Source organism: Zingiber officinale, chromosome 6A (genome assembly GCF_018446385.1).
Source record: "Zingiber officinale cultivar Zhangliang chromosome 6A, Zo_v1.1, whole genome shotgun sequence".
Taxonomy (NCBI): domain Eukaryota; kingdom Viridiplantae; phylum Streptophyta; class Magnoliopsida; order Zingiberales; family Zingiberaceae; genus Zingiber; species Zingiber officinale.
The window spans coordinates 99,009,325-99,028,269 of record NC_055997.1 but is presented as its reverse complement, the minus strand read 5'-3'; the positions used below and the strand labels follow the sequence as shown (position 1 = coordinate 99,028,269).

At 45.6% G+C, this 18,945-nt stretch overlaps 1 protein-coding gene across 2 annotated transcripts; it reads right to left on the bottom strand.

Annotated features, from left to right (window-relative positions):
* Window positions 1-2,409: 2,409 nt before the first annotated feature.
* On the bottom strand, window positions 2,410-18,714 carry LOC121997121 (pentatricopeptide repeat-containing protein At5g15300-like). 2 transcript variants are annotated; one of them, XM_042551376.1, is made up of 3 exons: window positions 16,896-18,714; window positions 16,690-16,807; window positions 2,410-2,563 (listed from the first exon to the last, which is right to left on the bottom strand). In XM_042551376.1, exon 1 carries the CDS (start codon window positions 18,705-18,707, stop codon window positions 17,097-17,099), a length of 1,611 nt encoding a protein of 536 aa, XP_042407310.1. In that variant the 5' UTR covers window positions 18,708-18,714; the 3' UTR covers window positions 2,410-2,563; window positions 16,690-16,807; window positions 16,896-17,096. The 2 variants fall into 2 exon arrangements, with proteins under 2 accessions (XP_042407310.1, XP_042407309.1); XM_042551375.1 differs by lacking the exon at window positions 2,410-2,563 and having other exon boundaries at window positions 16,686-16,807.
* Between the last annotated feature and the right edge of the window lie 231 nt (window positions 18,715-18,945).

Here is an 18,945-nt window from a genome sequence, read left to right as displayed (position 1 = left end):
TCATCTTCAAAAACATGTTCAGAACCTGAATCACTAACAACATCTTCAACAACAAAATCATTAGGATCAGAAATCTGCATAATTATATAATCATCACAAAAATTACTAGAAAAATCATGTGAAGTAATGGGAGTAGGGTCAGGCCTGACAGAATCGCTACTTTCCATCCCTTCACTGGCACGTTGTATTTGTAACTGATGAATGGATGATGCAATTTGATCTATTTGACTCTGTATGTTCTGAAGCCTTGAAAATTGTTGCTCTTGATGTTCACTCATTTGTTGCATAATCTCCTTGAGTTTCCATGTTGACTCATCCATCTGAGGATTGTTTTATTGAAAAGAATATGGTTCAAATGATGTTGAAACTTCTTGAAATCCATATGAACTCTGGTAAGCTGGATATGGCTCAATGAATGGTCTTTGTGCACTTTCATACCTGAAACATGAATTGTCCACCCAATTAGCATTAAAACTATTTGAAAATGACTCATACCTATTTTGTTGATCCATGTTTGGGTAAATTTGATACTCAGGTTGAAAATGATAACTCTCCATTCCACCTCCAAAATTCTGAAAATATGGATCCATGCTAAAGAAATTTCCTGTTCTTACATATCACACTAACAAACAATGTTAGAAGACTCAAGAGCATAAAGTTTCCATCACATGAAAATATGAACAGTAAAAGCACTTAAAAATTCAAGAATTAACCAACATGAAAATACAAAAAGAATAAGCAATCAAATCAATCAACATGCTAACAAAGTAAGTCAATCAATGCATCAATCTAAAATTAACACACATTGCTAGTTATTTCCCCGGCAACGGCGCCAAAATTTGGTGTTAACCTTTTTGCATGTCACGAGGCACTCCAAATTAATTAAAATTGAACTCATTTAACATAAAGATAAACGTTGTAGCAACGAGTCCCAAGTCGTATTTTTTTTTTCCAAGGCAACTAGTAAGTGTGTGAAAATCCTAGAATTGTTTCAAATCAAAATCTTGCATTATCATGGTCCAGAATAGAATCAAGGTAAGAATGTTCTTAACTAGACATGCTCTATTAGATCTCATCAAGTTAATATCAGTAAAGTTTAGCTCCCAAAGCATCATCAAATCAAATAATTCAATTCCCGAACTCCAAACCAAGTAAATTCAAAACTCAAGTCACATTTGCATAAATCAAACTACCTCCAATTCTCATTAACAATCACCTCAACAAACAAGGTCAAGAATTCAGTCACAATAAAATTGAATAGAGGTGGCAATCTAAACATCAAATTAAACATTCCAACACTTAAACAAAATTATAGAAACAAAGATTGAATTGCTAACTAAATCTTAAAACTCTACAAACTGTTAGTATCAGAATTGCAAAAACTAATCAGAATTAGGTCTAAGGTTGGGGTTTGTAAGCAAGAAATCACAAACAGAATTGCATAAGGAAACATGAAACAAAATAGAAATTGCAAAGAAATGTAATCAGATCACAAGATCTGAGCATGTTCGTGGACAATTCAAAGATTAAGAAATAAAGAAAACTAAACCCTAAAGCATTCCACATCCAAATCCTTACTGCAAAACCTTCATCATCCTGCTGTCAACAGAATTGCCTCAGAGAACGCCCATACGGCAATCGGCAGCAGATCTCGAGCTTCCAACTAATCCACCGAATGATCTCAGCCTCAGAGAACGCCCATACAGCTCACACCCAAGTGGAATTCACAAGGCACAAGGAAACAGTGCCGGAATCTGAAGATGTGCAAACTCCAATCGATTGATCAGACCAATTCCGGAGTTGCTGATGGAATGGAGAACGCAAGTGTGATCGGAACCTCAGAGAACGCCCATACAGCTCCGGTGATGATGGAAATCGCGGATCGGAGAACGCCCCTGCATCCGGATTGTGAAATGGACAGAAACCAACTGCGCGGTCTGGAGAACGCCCCTGCCGCTTCTGTGACCTCGGTCGATGATCGCTGTCAGCTCATAGATCGTCGCCGGTGAAAAAGGCTAGCTCACGGATCTGGAATGAGGGAATGGGAGCACCGACCGTCGCGCGAAGAAGACGACACTGTAGCAAGAAATCGCGAAGCCGAGCCCGTCTTCTGCACTGTAGCTTCTCAGATTTAAATCAGATCTGGATCTGAACAGACGGCTGAGATGATTCCAGGCTAAATCAACGGTAAAAAGTCATCCAAATTATGATCTGAAGGTACTGATGTTAATCTAGGGTCTGGATCTACTCTCCTGTAGGTTGGATCGATCAGATCATCACTGGATGGTCCAGATCCGACCAGTCTTCAATGAACGGTCCAGATTAATCCGGCTGGATCAATGGCTGGATGAACTCAGATCTGGATCAAAACTTTTGGATCTTCATAAATAGCTCAGATCTACTCCCCATTAAGTTGGATCGTCCAGATCTTCAACGGATGGCTCAGATCTGCTCAATCTTGGATGAACGGCCTATAATGCTCCGAGGCTTGATCGACTTGATTAGCCCTTGATTTGAGCCCAAATGCAGCCTGATCTGATCGGGTCCATGATCCTTTTGATGCCTACAAAATAAGGATCAAATATTAGCATCAAATTAAGCCATAATAACATAATTTGCAATTTAGTCCAAAATTGATACAATGTATAAAAATGTAATGTAAATATGGGTTCTATATATGAAAACTACATCAAACCATGATTATATGAATGAGAATAGTATAGTAAAATCATGGTTATCAAATTCCCCCACACTTACTCTTGAACGTCCCGTGAAAGTAAAGAAAACTAAAAATCATCTCCATAGAAAATTCCCTAGCAATACCTAAAAGATAGTAAAAAGAATTTAACTAAGACCATATTAAAGATCACAACAATCATGAATACAATCCAAACAATAATCAGTAGGTACGGTAGTTTCAATCCAATTGAAAAATTAAGCAAGTTGCAATCTCACAAGGGATTTACCTAATCTATCTCTCACACTCAAGCATGTGTATAAGTCGAGCTCACTCAATGCAACTCACAACATTTCAACTCACAACACTCAAGTGATTTACCTTCATGAAGCTCCACTAGCTTTTCCCATAATTCCTTGGCGCTTGAGTAGTTTCCAACCCTTGTTACTTCTTGTAGGGGAATGACATTTAGTAGATGTTGTAAGGCCTTTAAGTTTGCTTAGATGCTCTTTCTTTTGCTTCTTGTTCCATCTTATTTTCTCTAATATCTCATTGTTTTGATCCCTAGGCATTTCGAAACCATTTTCCATGATTAGCATAATGTTAAAATCGGTTTCGAAAAATTCATCCATTCTCTTCTTCCACCAAGAGAATTCTCCTTCGAACTTGGGTGGATGAAAACTTGAGCCGGCCATTTGATGATGTTGCTCCTCTTGGCGATTAGTCCGTTGAAGAGCTTCCTTGCTTTGATACCACTTAAGGGATCGGTGGCCGGCTTGAAGGGGGGTTGGATAGACGACATCCCCAAATCGATTGTTTTTCTACAAGGTTAGTTTACGCAAGCGGAAATACAAAAGCTAAAGCAATAAAGATAAGTAAGAATATAAACGCTAACACAATTCCTTTACGTGGTTCGGAGATTGTTTGCTCATACTCCATGGCGTGTCCTTGAGGTGGATGAACCCTTGATCTTTCGGTGGATCAATCCCCGGCAATCTCCGGCTAGAGCTTACTCCTTCTTGGTGGAGTACAACCTCTCACAAAGCTCTCTTCCTCTTACAAGATGAAGATTTAGATTAGGAGGAAGAGAATGGCTTGGAAGCTTTGGACAATTGCTAAGGAGTTATTCAATAAGCATAAGTAACCTCCTTCAAGCCCCAAAGCTTCCTATAAATAAGAGAGGAGAGTTTATCATCATATCAACTCATCTCGGTGCCAGTCGATTGGCAAAACCATCAGTCGACTGGTGCTACTATTGGAGGTAGCCAACGGCTACTTTGTAACACCAACGGTCTGCCAACGGTCATTTACCAGTCGACTGCTAAAACTAGCAGTCGACTGGTAGCTGTTTGCTAAGCAAACAGAATGTTTCTATTCGCAGCCAGTAGGGGTGTCACAAATGAACCCGACCCGACGACCCAACCCGAGTCGACCTGAAAAAAATCGGGATCGGGTTGGGCATTTTCGGGTTCTGGTCGGATTCGGGTTGGAGGGTTAGAGAGTAAAAAAGTTTCAGGTTGGGTCGGGTCGGGTTCGGGTTGACCCAGGTTGACCCGAGTTGACTTAAATATAGGGTTGTGTGGGTTTTTTTGAGGTTAAATTAAATTTTATTTTAAAAATTTAGATATTTTTATGTATATTAATATCATGTTTGTATGATAATGATGGAGTATTGAGATAAAAGTGAAGAATTATAGGAAAAATAACCCAAAAAAGTCATTTTGAATCAGATTTTCGGGTTATATGGGTCGGATTCGGGTTGATCGGGTTGGTCGGGTTCGGGTTCGGGTTGAAGTGTTTTGGGTTGAACTCGGGTTCAGGTCGGGTTCGAGTTGGGTTTAAAAAAAAACTCAGGCCGACCCAACCCGACTCGACCCACCCGAATTGACACCCCTAGCAGCCAGTTGATTGCTAAAACTAGCAGTCGACTGCTAAGACTGCAAAGACTACACATACACACTTATCCTCTCCGGAGTCGCCCTTGAAGTCCTCTTCCTCGGCCTCCGTCCCTCAGATGCACCCGAGCCCACGGCTCCTATCCGTGTCATCCTTCACGTTGCCTTGAAGTCCACTTACCTCGGCTCCACTCCGTTGCTCCTCATCTGGCGGTCCTTCGGATGCCTTCCACACCATCCTTCACCGACTCAATGATCCAAGCCCTAGGATGAGCTTCCCAAGCGTAATTGCACCGAGCTCCTCATGTGTGTTTCACCAAGTCCTGCAAGACTCAAACACACATATCAAACACATATGAAAGTCTAACTTAAACTCTTTGACACACACATCAAAACCATGATCGTACCGATCAGACTTGGGTCGATTGCAACAAAAGACTGCCCCTTTCCTCCATCGCCACCGCTGCCTCCATCTGCAGCTTCGTGCATGTTGTCTCCCCATGTCTCTTCCGGCGTCACTGACGCTGACGCCAGCAACCTTCTCTTCTCTCTCTCTCTCTCTCTCTCTCTCTCTCTCTCTCTCTCTGTCTCTCACATACACACACATCACCGCTTTGGGTGAGAGCAATAGTCCACACTACCGCTTCCGGCCACCATCACCTCCTCCACACTTACCCCCAGCCACCGCCTCTCAAGCGCGATCAGGTGGCCACTTTTGACATCGTTCACCATCAACCACCCCTTTCGCCGTCGCTGCCACTAGTGGTAGTTGCCTCCGCGCCACCACCAGCAGTTGTTGCTGACATCCACAGCCATTGTCATCCTCTGATCTGTGTTGCCGTACACTTTCGACATCGATCCACTATCCGATCCATGTTCACGTGCGTTTTCAGTACTGATCTAGCGTTCAAGCCACCGCTATATTCTGGCTATCGAGCCGCTATTTCGTTCTCTTCGTGTCGTTGTTGTGTTTCAGCCTGCGCGTCATTGTTACTATCAGGCGTCGTATCATTGTCATATCCCGACCTATGTGTCGATATCATATCTCGGTCTGTGTGCCGATGTTATATCCCGAGATGTGTGTTGATGTTATATCTCAGCCTGCGAGCCATTGTCATGTTTTGATTTACGTGTCATCTTCAAGATCAGGTTGCGTTCGGCTCTGGGCAGTCAGATCCAGCTCCTCATCCGGCTTGCATTCATCTACTCTTCCAAGTCACGATGACTCGATCAATGTCATGATTAGCTCACTGATCCATCAGAGGGCGCCCCCTGGGCCACAGTATGTTACCGTACTCACTCTTAATTCATTTCATTATTCTATTATTTAGCTTGTTTCTTATATATTCATGGGATCTGCTTCGAGCTTTGGGGTGCCAGTTACAGGGGAAACTCAGTTGATGTCTGCGGATAGTGTTGACCAGAGACTTTATGACGACTTGGTTAATTTAACAGACAGCTCATCATACCCTCCCCCTCCGAGGCATGACTGTTAGGATCCTTTGTACGGCTAGAGAGGGGGGTGTGAATAGCCGACCCCAATTCGCTCTCGTTTCTTTCTACAATGTCGAGTTAGCGCAGCGGAAATAAAACAATAGAAGCGACACGGAAAGAAATCAAACCTCAAACTCGATGGATGTAACGAGGTTCGGAGATTAGGGCTCCTACTCCTCGGCGTGTCCGTAAGGTGGACGAGTCCGGTCAATCCGTCGGTGGATGAGTCCCCGGAGAACCGGCTAATATAAACTCCTTATGGGTGGAGAAACCTCACCACAATCTTTTGCAACAGCAAACAAAGGAGTACAACAATGGAGAAAAACAAACAAGAACAATAGAAATTGTAATACACTTGCTTGCCTCTTGTTGTCGACTGGAACCTTGATGAAGCAGCAGCTTCTCGGATCCAGCAGCTAGAACACCAGCAGGAAACTCACGCAGAGCTTCGACGAGTTCAACAGAACTCAGCACAATGAGAGCTCAACCAAAGCTCAGCAGGAAGCAGAAAAGATTCAGCAGAAGGAGAGTACTTCACGAAAGAAGAAGAAGCCCTGTAGAAGCCCTCAGCCCCTTTATACCTGCGAAGAAGAAACAGCGAAGAAACTAGCCGTTGCGTCGCAACGGCTAGAACCCTGATCGGTCTAAGGACCGATCAGCCTAGGCGCATGAGGCTTCTGTTTGTCACCTGATCGGTCCCGATCGATCGGTGTCGCGATCGAGCCCGATCGGTGTGGACCGATCGGGGAACCTCTGACGGTCCATGGCCGATCGGGCCGCTCCTCACGCCATCGATTATTCCTCGATCGGCCGCACCGATCGTAAATGGATCGGTCGGCCGATCCACGGTTTCTTCTCGCGAGGTTCACGATCGGTCTCACCGATCGATCTGCAATCGATGAGCCCGATCGATTACGATCGGTCACCGCACCGATCGAGGCAAACGCAGATCACCGGATCGGTCACCGATCGATCCAACTCCTGGAGTGCCCTCTAACCTAGTTCGGAGAACGAGCCACCGAGCCCTCTCCGACTCCATACGCCAAGCTTCACTCACTTGACTTCTCAACACGGATGTCCGATCACCCTTGATCGATCTGATTTTCCTGCCCGCTTCACTCACGGGACTTTCCACCGGCTTCACTCACCAGATTTCACACCGCCTAACATCCAGTTAGGCTTTCTCTTTCACCAGCTTCACTCACTAGGATTTTCACCGCCTGCTTCACTTTCCATCTGGCTTCACTCACTGGACTTTTCACACCAGTCTCCGCTCACGGACTTCCCTCTGCCTCACCAGGACTTCCCAACCGCCTAGCTTCACTCACTAGGTCTTTCCCTCGCCCGCTTCACTCACTGGGACTTTCTCCAACCGCCTGCTTCACTCACCGGACTTTCCATTGCTTGGCTTCACTCACTAGGACTTGCCAGGCTCCCTACTGGGACTTTTCTCCGTGCAAACTCCTGTTTGGACTTTCCCTGCCAAGTCTCCATACTTGGACTTTTCCGTGCCAAGCTACCTGCTTGGACTTTTCCCCGCCAAGTCTCCGTGCTTGGACTTTTCCGATGCCAAGTCTCCATACTTGACTTTTCGCGTGCCAAGCCCTGCTTGGACTTTTCCGTTGCCAAGTCTCCGTACTTGGACTTTTCAGGTCAACCAGGTCAACCTTGACCTAGGGTTGCATGAATAATCTCCAACCATCTATTCTTGTCTCACATCAAGAATACAACTCTTCCACGAGTGTCAACCATCAACATGCTACTCAACTAGGTCAATCTTGACCCAAGGTTGCATCAGCAATCTTCCCAAGTCAAACATCAAAATACACTCGGGTCAAGTCGACTCGAGTCGGGTCAACCAGTCAACCTTGACCTAAGGTCGATCAATCTCCCGATGTTTGACAAAACTATAATCAAGTTAGGTTAACCCGATAACCTAACTTAGGTTTTCCAACCATCTTCGATGTCGATGATTCTTCCCTGACATTCTCCGACATTCTCCCTTAGTTAACGATAACCTAACTTGGGTTCTCGATAGTTCTCCCTTTGACACACATCAAAAGAATTCCAATGTTCTTCCTGAACATTCCTCGACATTCTTCCCCAGCTTAGGTTAACCTGATAACCTAACTTGGGTTTTCAATAATTCTCCAGCTCTCTCCTTTCGACACACATCAAAAAAAGGAGGAATATCAAGGTCAAGAGTTTCTTCAATGAAAGTCCCATACCTTCGTTGAAACTCTTAATTTCCCTCGATACTAAACTCAACAACCAACTTAGTGATAACCCCATATCACTAATCCTCGAAAGTCCTAAAAACTCCCCTTGACTAATAGTTAAAACTCCCTAAAGGCCAACTCCCCCTTGATCAACAATGTCTTGGAGAGTTTCAAACCTTTATAAATCTAAAACCAACTTTCAGCCGAAATTTCAGACATGCAATCGAATTTCAGCACATTGGCACACTATCGGACCTCACTGGATCGGTCACCAGACCGATCCACAGCCCTCTGGATCGGTCCAGCGACCGATCCAGACACTGATCAGGGATTTCTGATTTTCCTCCAAATTCGAAACCCCTAATAAATTCTAGAAAATTCAAAATTGTGAAATTTTGAGGATACATTCCTCATATCATACACTATCATGGAAAAATAATTTTCTATGAAGATAGTTTCCATTTTCAAATCTTGATACAAAGTTCGAAAAACTTTGAAATAGTTCAAGTTTAACTCAACTTTGTATCAAGTTGCTCAATGATGAATGCTATCACTAGAAAAGCTTCATCAAGGTTTTTCAAATCAATTTTAAAATGCTTTTAAACCATTCAATTTAGGACCATAATCTTAGGGCTAGATGTACATGACTTGTACACAAGCTTTCCCTATGATCCCCATTTTGAATTAGGCTCATCTAGGTACAAACCTATGCACCTTGATCCTAACTCATGATCCTAATATCTCACACACATCTAAAGTGTATCAAACACATCCAAGTCAATTTTGATGTGAGATATGGGTTAAGGTCAACTTAGGCTAAGTTCTCATGCATTTTCTAAACACCAATTTGATCTCAATATCAAATTATATGTTTGTCCTTAAATCAATTCAATTGATTATTAATGCAAGAGATGATGACATGGCATAAAATGGTATCATAAATGAAAACATGTGCCAATGTCATGATGTCATGGCATAAAGTTTGAAACTAAACTAACACATGACATATAGATAACCTAAGCATTATCATGACATTTCAAATGATAATAAGATAAATATGATGTCATGGCATGGCATATGGCAACCAATCATGGTAAGTTAGCATAGATAAATATACCTAGATTACCTATCTAAGTATCCTTAACCACTTTGCTAACTTAAAATCTAACCCTAGATTGCCCAAAGTGCTCCAAGAAAATGTCAAAACCCAAATTGGCATTTCTTGATCTCTTGTTTGATTTATACCATTTAAGATTTTACAAGAGTAGCACTTCTAAGTTAAGGCCCGGACCTAAGAGAATATCAAAATCCCAATTCGATATTTCTCTAGGTTTTTCCAAATTGTGTCAATTTAAAGTAAGATTAATATATTCTTACTTTGGCACAACTTACTCTTCCAAGGAGTGAATGATAAAGATTATTCCATTTCATTTTCAAAGGTTCCCAAAAACCTTGAAAATGCTCCTTGAGTGTCAATTTCCTCAAAGTTGGGTTAACTACCCTTCTAATTGGAGTTGACACTCTCTAACCCATCTATGGGATAGAGAAGATGCTCCTAGGAACCAAATCTATGTGAGCTCATTGGGTTCACTAAATATTCACTAGGGATAACTTCCCTAGCAACCCTCCTAATGACCCTCTTAGGCTTTGAAGCCTTGGTCGTTTGGGTCTCATCAAGGTCAACTATAGGGGTGACTCCCTTGTAACCTTGGTAATGGTCTTCCTAGCCCTAGGTTTTGTTCCATGATCGAATGGAACATTATGATAAGTGGGCTTGACCATTTGGGACTTAGGTTTGTGACCCAAACCTTTCTTGTCCTTGGACTTGGGTTTTGACCCTAGACCCTAGAGTCAAATCCTTAAGAGCCTTTTCTAGAAAGTGTCAGTCTTGACCTCAAGACTTGATTTTCTTCTCATACCTCAGAGTTTGGTTTGTCGTTCTTTCTTGAGGTGTTCCTAGGCATGTGTCTAGTTGATTTAGGGTTTCTACCTAGGTTTTCCTTAACCTTAGAAGTGTTAAACCTAGGGTTAGCATTCCTAGTAGTATCCCTATCTAGGTTGACATGTTTAGCACCTAAGCACATGTGTTGATTTCTAGTGTTAACATGCTCATCATTATTGACTAATGCAATAAAATTACTAGCATGTATCCTACTAGAATTGCACGAATGAGCCTTAAAAGATACCTTAGGGTTTGCCTTAGCTCCCCCTATCGATGTGCTCGATCTCTTGTCCTTGCGAGGTTTCCTCCCCTCGGACATTGGCTCTATAGTGTCCCCGTTGCTTGCATTGAAAGCACACCACGTGCTTCTTGCCTTTGCGTGTTGGGACTCCGGCTTCCTTGACCTTTGGTGCCGGTGGAGTCTTCCTAACTCTCTTTGGACATTTGCTCTTGTAATGTCCACACTCCCTACACTCAAAGCATATTATATGTAACTTATTTGAAATTGAAATGCTTGAGTTACCTAGGTTTGGGCATGGGTGTGAGCTCGCTTCCTCATCCCTTCCGGAGGTAGATGCCTCTTCTTCTTGCTCCGAACTTGAACAAGAGGAACTCTCCGCCTCTTCTTCCTTGGATGTTGAGTAGCCCTCAACTCCCAATTCGCTCCCTCCATGATGTGAGCTACTTGGCTCACTTAGCTCCTCTGGCTTGAACTTGAGCTATCCTCATGGAACTTTGCCAAGTTGTTCCACACCTTGGCATCGTTGTATCTACCTATCTTATGCAAGATATCACTAGGTAATGAAAATTCAAGGATTTTCGTTACCTCGTCGTTGATTGTGGATTGGTGGATTTGCTCTTTCGTCCACTCCTTCTTCTTGATAGGTTTTCCTTCCTCATCCATCGGTGGGGAAAACCCTTCTTGTACACAAAACCAATTTAACATATTAGTCCTAAGAAAATACATCATCCTTACCTTCGATATGTGAAGTTGTCGTGAGACTCGTAGAAGGTTGAATCGTGACATCTTCTCCATGAGATCCATCTCAGCCCGTGCTCCCGGTGTTGATCCGATGAAGCGGCCTCGCTCGATACCACTGTTAGGATCCTTCATGCGGCCAGAGAGGGGTGTGAATAGCCGACCCCAATTGCTCTCGTACGATGTAGGTTAGGCAGCGGAAATAAAACAATAGAGCGACACGGAAAGAAATCAAACCTCAAACTCGATGGATGTAACGAGGTTCGGAGATTAGGGCTCCTACTCCTCGGCGTGTCCGTAAGGTGGACGAGTCCGATCAATCCGTCGGTGGATGAGTCCCGGAGAACCGGCTAATATAAACTCCTTATGGGTGGAGAAACCTCACCACAATCTTACACAACAAAGGAGTACAACAATGGAGAAAACAAACAAGAACAATAGAAATTGTAATACACTTGCTTGCCTCTTGTTGTCGTGGAACCTTGATGAAGCGGCTTCTGATCCGCCTAGAACACCGGAAACTCACGCGAGCTTCGACGAGTTCGAACTCAAGGCCTGATGAGCTCAACCAAAGCTCGGCAGAAGCGAAAAGATTCGGCGAAGGAGAGTACTTCGAAAGAAGAAGAAGCCTGTAGAAGCCCTCGGCCCTTTATACTGCGAAGAAGAAAGCGGTGAAGAAACTAGCGTTGCGTCGCAGCTAGAACCTGATCGGTCAGGACCGATCGGCCTAAGCGCACGAGGCTTACATTTGTCACTGATCGGTCCCGGACCGATCGGTGTCGCGATCAGCCTCGATGCGTGGACGATCGAGAACTCTGATCGGTCCATGCCGATCGGGCTTCGCTCCTCACGCCATTCACGATCGGTGCACCGTCAGGTGGATCGGTCGCCAGACCGATCCACGGTTTTCTTCTCGAGATCTGATCGGTCTCGGACCGATCGATTCTGTCGATGAGCCGATCGATTACGATCGGTCACCGACCGATCGAAACTGTGATATCCGGATCGGTCGCACCGATCCAACTCCTCGGTTTAGAGTGCCCTCTAACCTAGTTCGGAGACGAGCTCACCAAGCCCTCTCCGACTCCGTATGCGCAAGCTTCACTCACTGGACTTCTAACACCGACTGTCCGATCACCTTGATCGATCTGGATTTTCCTCGCCGGCTTCACTCACGGGACTTTCCACCGCTTCCTCACCAGGATTTCACACCGCCTAACATCGTTAGGACTTTCTCATTCACCTAGCTTCACTCACTAGGATTTTCACCGGCTCACTCACCGGGATTTCCAATCTGGCTTCACTCACCATTGTCTGGCTTCACTCACGGGACTTTCCTTCCAGCTTCACTCACCGGGACTTCCCAACCCTAGCTTCACTCACTAGGTCTTTCCCTGCCTGGCTTCACTCACCAGCTCCAATGCTTGGCTTCACTCACGGGACTTTCCAACTGCTGCCCGGCTTCACTCACGGGACTTTCCATTGCTGGCTCACTCACGGGACTTTCTCCGTGCGAACTCCTGTTTGGACTTTCCCGTCAGTCTCCATACTTGGACTTCCGCGCCAAGCTACTGCTTGGACTTTTCCCGTGCCAAGTCTCCGTGCTTGGACTTTTCCAGCCGAGTCTCCGTACTTGGACTTTTCGCGTGCCAACTTGGACTTTTCCGTTGCAAGTCTCCATACTTGGACTTTTCAGGTCAACCAGGTCAACCTTGACCTAGGGTTGCACCAATAATCTCCCAACCATCTATTCTTGTCTCACATCAAGAATACAACTCTTCCACGAGTGTCAAACATCAACATGCAACTCAACTAGGTCAATCTTGACCTAAGGTTGCATCAACAATCTTCCCAAGTCAAACATCAAAATACAACTCGAGTCAAGTCAACTCGAGTCGGGTCAACCAGGTCAACCTTGACCTAAGGTTGCACCAACAATGACGACTTGGTCAATATTCCAGTCACATCATTCGTGTCATTCCGCCTTCTCAGATTTCAGACGGGGTTAAATTTGACGTCGTCTATGGGAACTTCGCTTGATATGAAATGTAAAGATGGACAACGCCAAAAAACTCTAACATCATCATGACCCCGGTGGATTTTGATGAACACATTATATTCCCCTCACTTCACAGGTATTCGGGAGTAGAGGAACCAAGTCAAATCCGCAGCTAGTCGACAAGTTAGTTTTTCTATTATATACTTCCCCGACTCCACTAGTATTTGGGAATCGATGGACCGAGGCAAATCCTTAGCCGGTTGACACGACTCCTCAATCAGATATGTTACAAGCTCTACTCCCTTTTTATGATCACAGGATCTACTACAACTCCCTGATGAGAGAGTAAGAGTCTAGTTCCTTGATCAAAGACTAGGGCCCTAGATCCTTGATCAGACACTAGGGACACAGCTCCCCGATCAGACACTAGGCACACAACTCCCCGATTATATACTTGGGGAATAGCTCCCCAATCAGATACTAAGGGCACAACTTTCTCATCAGATACTAGGGACATAGCTCCTTGATCAGAGACTCGCAGTACAGCTTCACAATCAGGATCTAGGGGCCTCACTCTTTGATTACGGCATAGGGGTCTTACTCTCCGATCAGGAATTAGGGGCTCAACTCCTTGATTAGTTGTGCTACAGACTCTGCACCTTCCACCCAAGGGCTCTACATCCTCTGATTGCTACAAGCTATGCACCCTCCATTTATGGGACTCTGCATCCTCTTATTGCTATAGGTTCTACACCCTCCATCTATGGGGCTCTGCATCCTCTTATTGCTACAGGTTCTGCACCCTCCATCTATGGGGATCTACATCCTCTCATTACTACAGACTTTGCACCCTCCATCTATGGGGTTCTACATCCTCGTATTACTACAGGCTTTGCACTCTCCACCTATGGGGCTCTGCATCCTCTTATGTCTACAAGCTCTGCACCCTCCACACACGACGCTCTGCTTCCTCCTATTGCAACGGGCTCTACTTCCTCATATTGTTATGAGCTTCACTCCCTTTGATGGTCAGGGCTCAGATTATTTTCTCCCTGACTCCGTGGATATTTGGGAGTTAAGGGATCGACATTATTTCTCTCCCCGACTTTACGGGCATTTAGGAGTCGATGGACCAAATCAAATCCTCAGTCGATCTACACTACTCCATGATCAGGTATGATAAAGGCTCTACTCCCTCATATTGCTACGGGATCCACTTCTATTGACTTCAGGGCTTAACCTCCCCCATTCGGGATCAAGTTATCGCCACTGGTTTCGGACCAGTGTATCGCCACTGATCTCAGATCGGAGTATCGCTTTGGTGCCAGACCAAAGTATCCCACGGGCTCCGAGTCCACTTAGTTTATGGGCTTTACACCCCACTCGTGTGACTCACGGGCTCCTCTCCCGCTCGACATCACTTGATCGCCCACTCGACATTCACCCAATTGCTCACTCAACATTCGCCATATCGCTCTCTCGGCATTCGTCCAATCGCTCACTTGGCATTCGCCTAATCGCTTGGTCGGCATTCGCTCGATTGCTCCGCTCGGTATTCGTCTGTCACTCCGCTTGACACTCCTTACGCCGCTCAGCTCAGTATTTCTAACATTCCTTATGTCGCTCAACTCGACACACCTTTATCACCCCTTAAGAATCTGCTCAGTCGCCTGCTCGGTCTTCCGTTCCTTGTTCAACTCGGCATCACGCTTGTCGCTTGATCGATAATCATTTGACTTGTCGCTCACTCGATGTTGTTTTTGTCGCTCGCTCGACATCGTCATTGCTCACAGGGCGTTATTTTCGTCGTTCATTCAACATTTGCCCAATCGCCCGCGCAATATTCGCCCTATCGCCCGCTCGGCATTCACTCGATTGTCTGCTTGGTGTCCGCTCGGTATTATTTTTTGCCACTCGATCATCACTTATTTTTCTCGCCACTCTACCTGGCGCGCGCCGTTCGATCAACACTTGCCTCGCTCATTGCTTCGCCGGTACTTATCTCATTCGACTTTCGTTCAGTACTCTTTTTTATCACTCGCTCATCATTGCTATCGCCATTCAATTGGCATCGCTACTGTCACTTGCTCGACACCGCTTCCGTTGCTCGATCAACATCATCATAGATATGGGTTTGACATTTCACGACAAACCCAGCAATCTGACTCTGTGCTCGGGAGTGATTCAGCCTTTGCGATGGACTATCTAATCTGTTGGACTCGCGTCTCCTTCAACTACACTTGAAGGAAAAGCTTGTGATGTGAATATATCTGAAGGACATGAGAGGAATTAAGAAAGGAGAGAGGGACATTTTAGGGAATTTACTGTTAGGGCTTTTTAGAGGAGGGGCACAGTTCATAATAGGGGGCTTCTTCTTTGTGTTTTTCTCCACCGCCAAGGTCGCACGCAGGGGGAGGTCTCCTTCTCCACGTCGACTGTTGGCGTTGATACTGAAGCCGACATCGCCACCTCTGCTCTCCTACGAAGTCGGTCGGCTGCCCCTTTCCTCCATCGCCACCGCTACCTCGGTCTGCTGCCTCCCCATTTCGCCTCCGGGGTTGTTGACACCAATAACCTCCTCTTCCCTCTCTCTCTCTCTCTCTCTCTCTCTCCCACTCACGTTGTCGCCTTGGGTGAGAGCAGTAGTCCGCACTGCCACTTCCGGCCACCGTCACCTCCTCCACACTTACCTCCAGCCACCGCCTCTCATGCGCTATCAGGTAGCCCGCCTTTGACGTCGTCCGCCGTCAATCGCCCCTTTCACCGTCGTTGCCACCAGCGGTTGCCACCTTCGCGCCACACCAGCCGTTGTCATCCTTTGATCCATGTCGTCGTACACTTCCAGCGCCAATCCAGTATCCGATCCATGTTGACATGCTTTTTCAACACGATCTAGCCTTTAAGCCACCGCTATGTTCTAACCATCAAGCTGCCATTTCGTTCTCTCCGTGTCATTATTGTGTTTTGGCCTACGCGTCGTTGTTACTATCCAACTCTGTATCGTTGGCATATCTCGGTCTGTGCACCGATGTCATATCCCGACCTGTGTGCCGATATCATTCCCGATCTGCGTGCCAATGTCATATCCCGACATGCATGTCGATATTATATCACGATCTACGTGTCATTATCATGTTTCAATCTACACGCCGTCTTCTGGATCTAGGTCGGTTTCAACTCCGGGTAGTCAGATCTAGCTCCTCATCCGACTCGCATTCATCTACTCTTCTGATCATGACGACTCGATCAGCATCACGACTAGCTCACCGATCCACCAAAGGACGCCCCTGGCCCAAGGTATGTTACTGTACTCACTCTTCATTCATTTCATTATTCTATTATTTAACATGTTTCGTATATATTCGTGGAATCTGCCTCGAGTTTCGAGGTGCAAGGGACAGGAGAAATTCAATCGCTGTATGCAGGTAGTATTGACCAGAGACCTTATGACGACTTGATCAATATAGAAGACAGTTCATCATACCCTCCCCCTCCGAGGCATGACAACTTGATCGATATTTCATCCACATCATTCCTACCATTCCGTTTTCTCAGCTTTTAGATGAAATCATTCTTTAAACACCTTCAGAACATAAACCAGCCTGCAAGAAGGAATATGCATTATATATGCATGCATTATGCATTATTATCATACATATTCAACTGAACGCCAATCTTTTCCAAACTTACCAGCAAAAACTCTGCATAGATTACCAAAGATAGGATCCCTGGATTAAATGTGGAAGTGCAAATTCTGTATCCCACCAAGCCAAACATTTATGTTTTTGTTTCGATCAATTCTGTTTGAATATCTCAGCTGGCTGCTATTACCAGACCAAGAAATCAGGCTTTAAAACGGCACGACAATCACAATACTTTGAAGCTATCCTCTTAAATCAGTTCAATCGTACTACAATCGGGAGGCTTTGCGATGCTGCAACCTACCAATCCAGTTCTCATGCGTCCAACATCAGCCCACCTTCCAGCATTTGCATAGATGTTTGACATTATAACATACTCTGCCTCACTTGGTGCTCCCAACTTGGCAAGTTCTGTGTAGGCACTCTCTGCCAATTCAACATTCCCATACACCTTACAAGCACTGAGAACTGTCTTCCATAGCACTGCATTTGCTTTGACTGGCATCTCCTTGATCATTTGATACGCTTCTTGTATCAAACCGCACCGGCTTAGCAGATCAGCCATGCAACCAAAGTGTTTTAGGTTTGGCTCAATCTTGTACTCCTCGATCATTCTCTTGAAATAAACCTGTCCCTCTTTTACAAGTCCCTTGTGCCTGCAAGCAATCAAAACTCCTACAAAAGTGACATGGTTTGGCCTTGTACCTTCATGGCTTGTTTCCCTCTCCATCGAGGCAAATAGATTTAGAGCTTCCTCTGACTGCCCATGAACGGCCAAAGCCACAATCATTGCATTCCAGCTGGTTACGTGCTTCAGGCGCATTTCATCAAATAGTTTCCAGGCCATATTCAAGCTTCCGCATTTGGCATACATGTCTAACAGAGCATTACCCACGTACCCTTCAATTCGATAATCATTCTTCCACACATAGAAATGCACCTCACGACCAAGATCCAGTTGACCAGTTTCCGCACATGCAGCGAGAACAGACACAACCGTCATCTCCGTCGGCTTCACATTGATGGACTGCATTTGCTTGAACAAATCCAAGGCACGCCCATAATTCTTCTCACGGATGTATCCTGAAATCATGGAGTTCCACGAGACGGCATCCTTCTGCGGCATCTCACGAAAGACTCTACTCGCGGAAGCCATGTCACCCGCACGGACGTACCGCGTGATCATGCTGTTCCATGAGGAAACATTCTTCTGCGGCATCAAGCGAAAGAGCTCATCGGACGCGCTGAGGTCCCCAATCCGGAGGTACGCGGCCAGCATGACATTCCACGAGACGATTGTCTTCTGGGACATTTCGTCGAAGAGCTTGCGGGCGTCACGGATACCGAACTGGGAGTAGAGAGTCATCAAGGAGTTGCGGACGAAGGGATCGGAGTCGAATCCGAGTCGGAGGATGCGGGAGTGGATGGCGGAGGCCGAGTGGGAGAAGAGAGAGGAGGCGGCGCGGGAGCAAGCCTTGAGGAGGAAGGGGAAGGTGAAGGGGGACGGGGGGATGCGACGGCGGCACATAAGGGAGTAGACGGGGAGCGCGGCGAGCGGGAAGATGCTTCGGGAGAAGGCGCGAATCATGGGGTCGCAGAGCAGGGGAAGGGCGGAGGGCGGAGCGGCGGAGAAGAGGCAGCGAGCGTGGTGGAGGCAGCCCCAGGAGCGGAGGGCGGCGAGGGTGAGAAGCTTGGCGTAGAGGCGGATGAAACTGTCGGCGGCGAAGGAGGACTTTACGACTAGGGTTTGAAGCTGGAGAAGGTGGTTCATGGTACAGCATTTCTCCAGCAGCAGAGCGACTTGTTCCAGTGAATACGAGGAGTAGGAGTAGGAGGAGGAGGAGGTGGCGGCGGTCCTCATTAAATACAAGACTACATCCATTCGAAATCGGGAAAATATATAGATATTAGCCGGCCCAGTTGCATGCTGTGCTGTGAGTTGAGGCATTTTAAAACAGACAACAAGGGCCGGTTCAATCGGTTAGCTATGTGTTGAGGACTGGATGGGCAGCCCAATTCTAATTACCATAATAACATGCATATACATAATTCCATACATTTATTAATTAGATGGTTACTTAAAAGATAAGCTGAAACAA

Bases quoted from the DNA above. Each gene is read 5' to 3' on its own strand.
- LOC121997121 (XM_042551376.1), bottom strand. From the start codon at position 18,707: ATGAGGACCGCCGCCACCTCCTCCTCCTCCTACTCCTACTCCTCGTAT.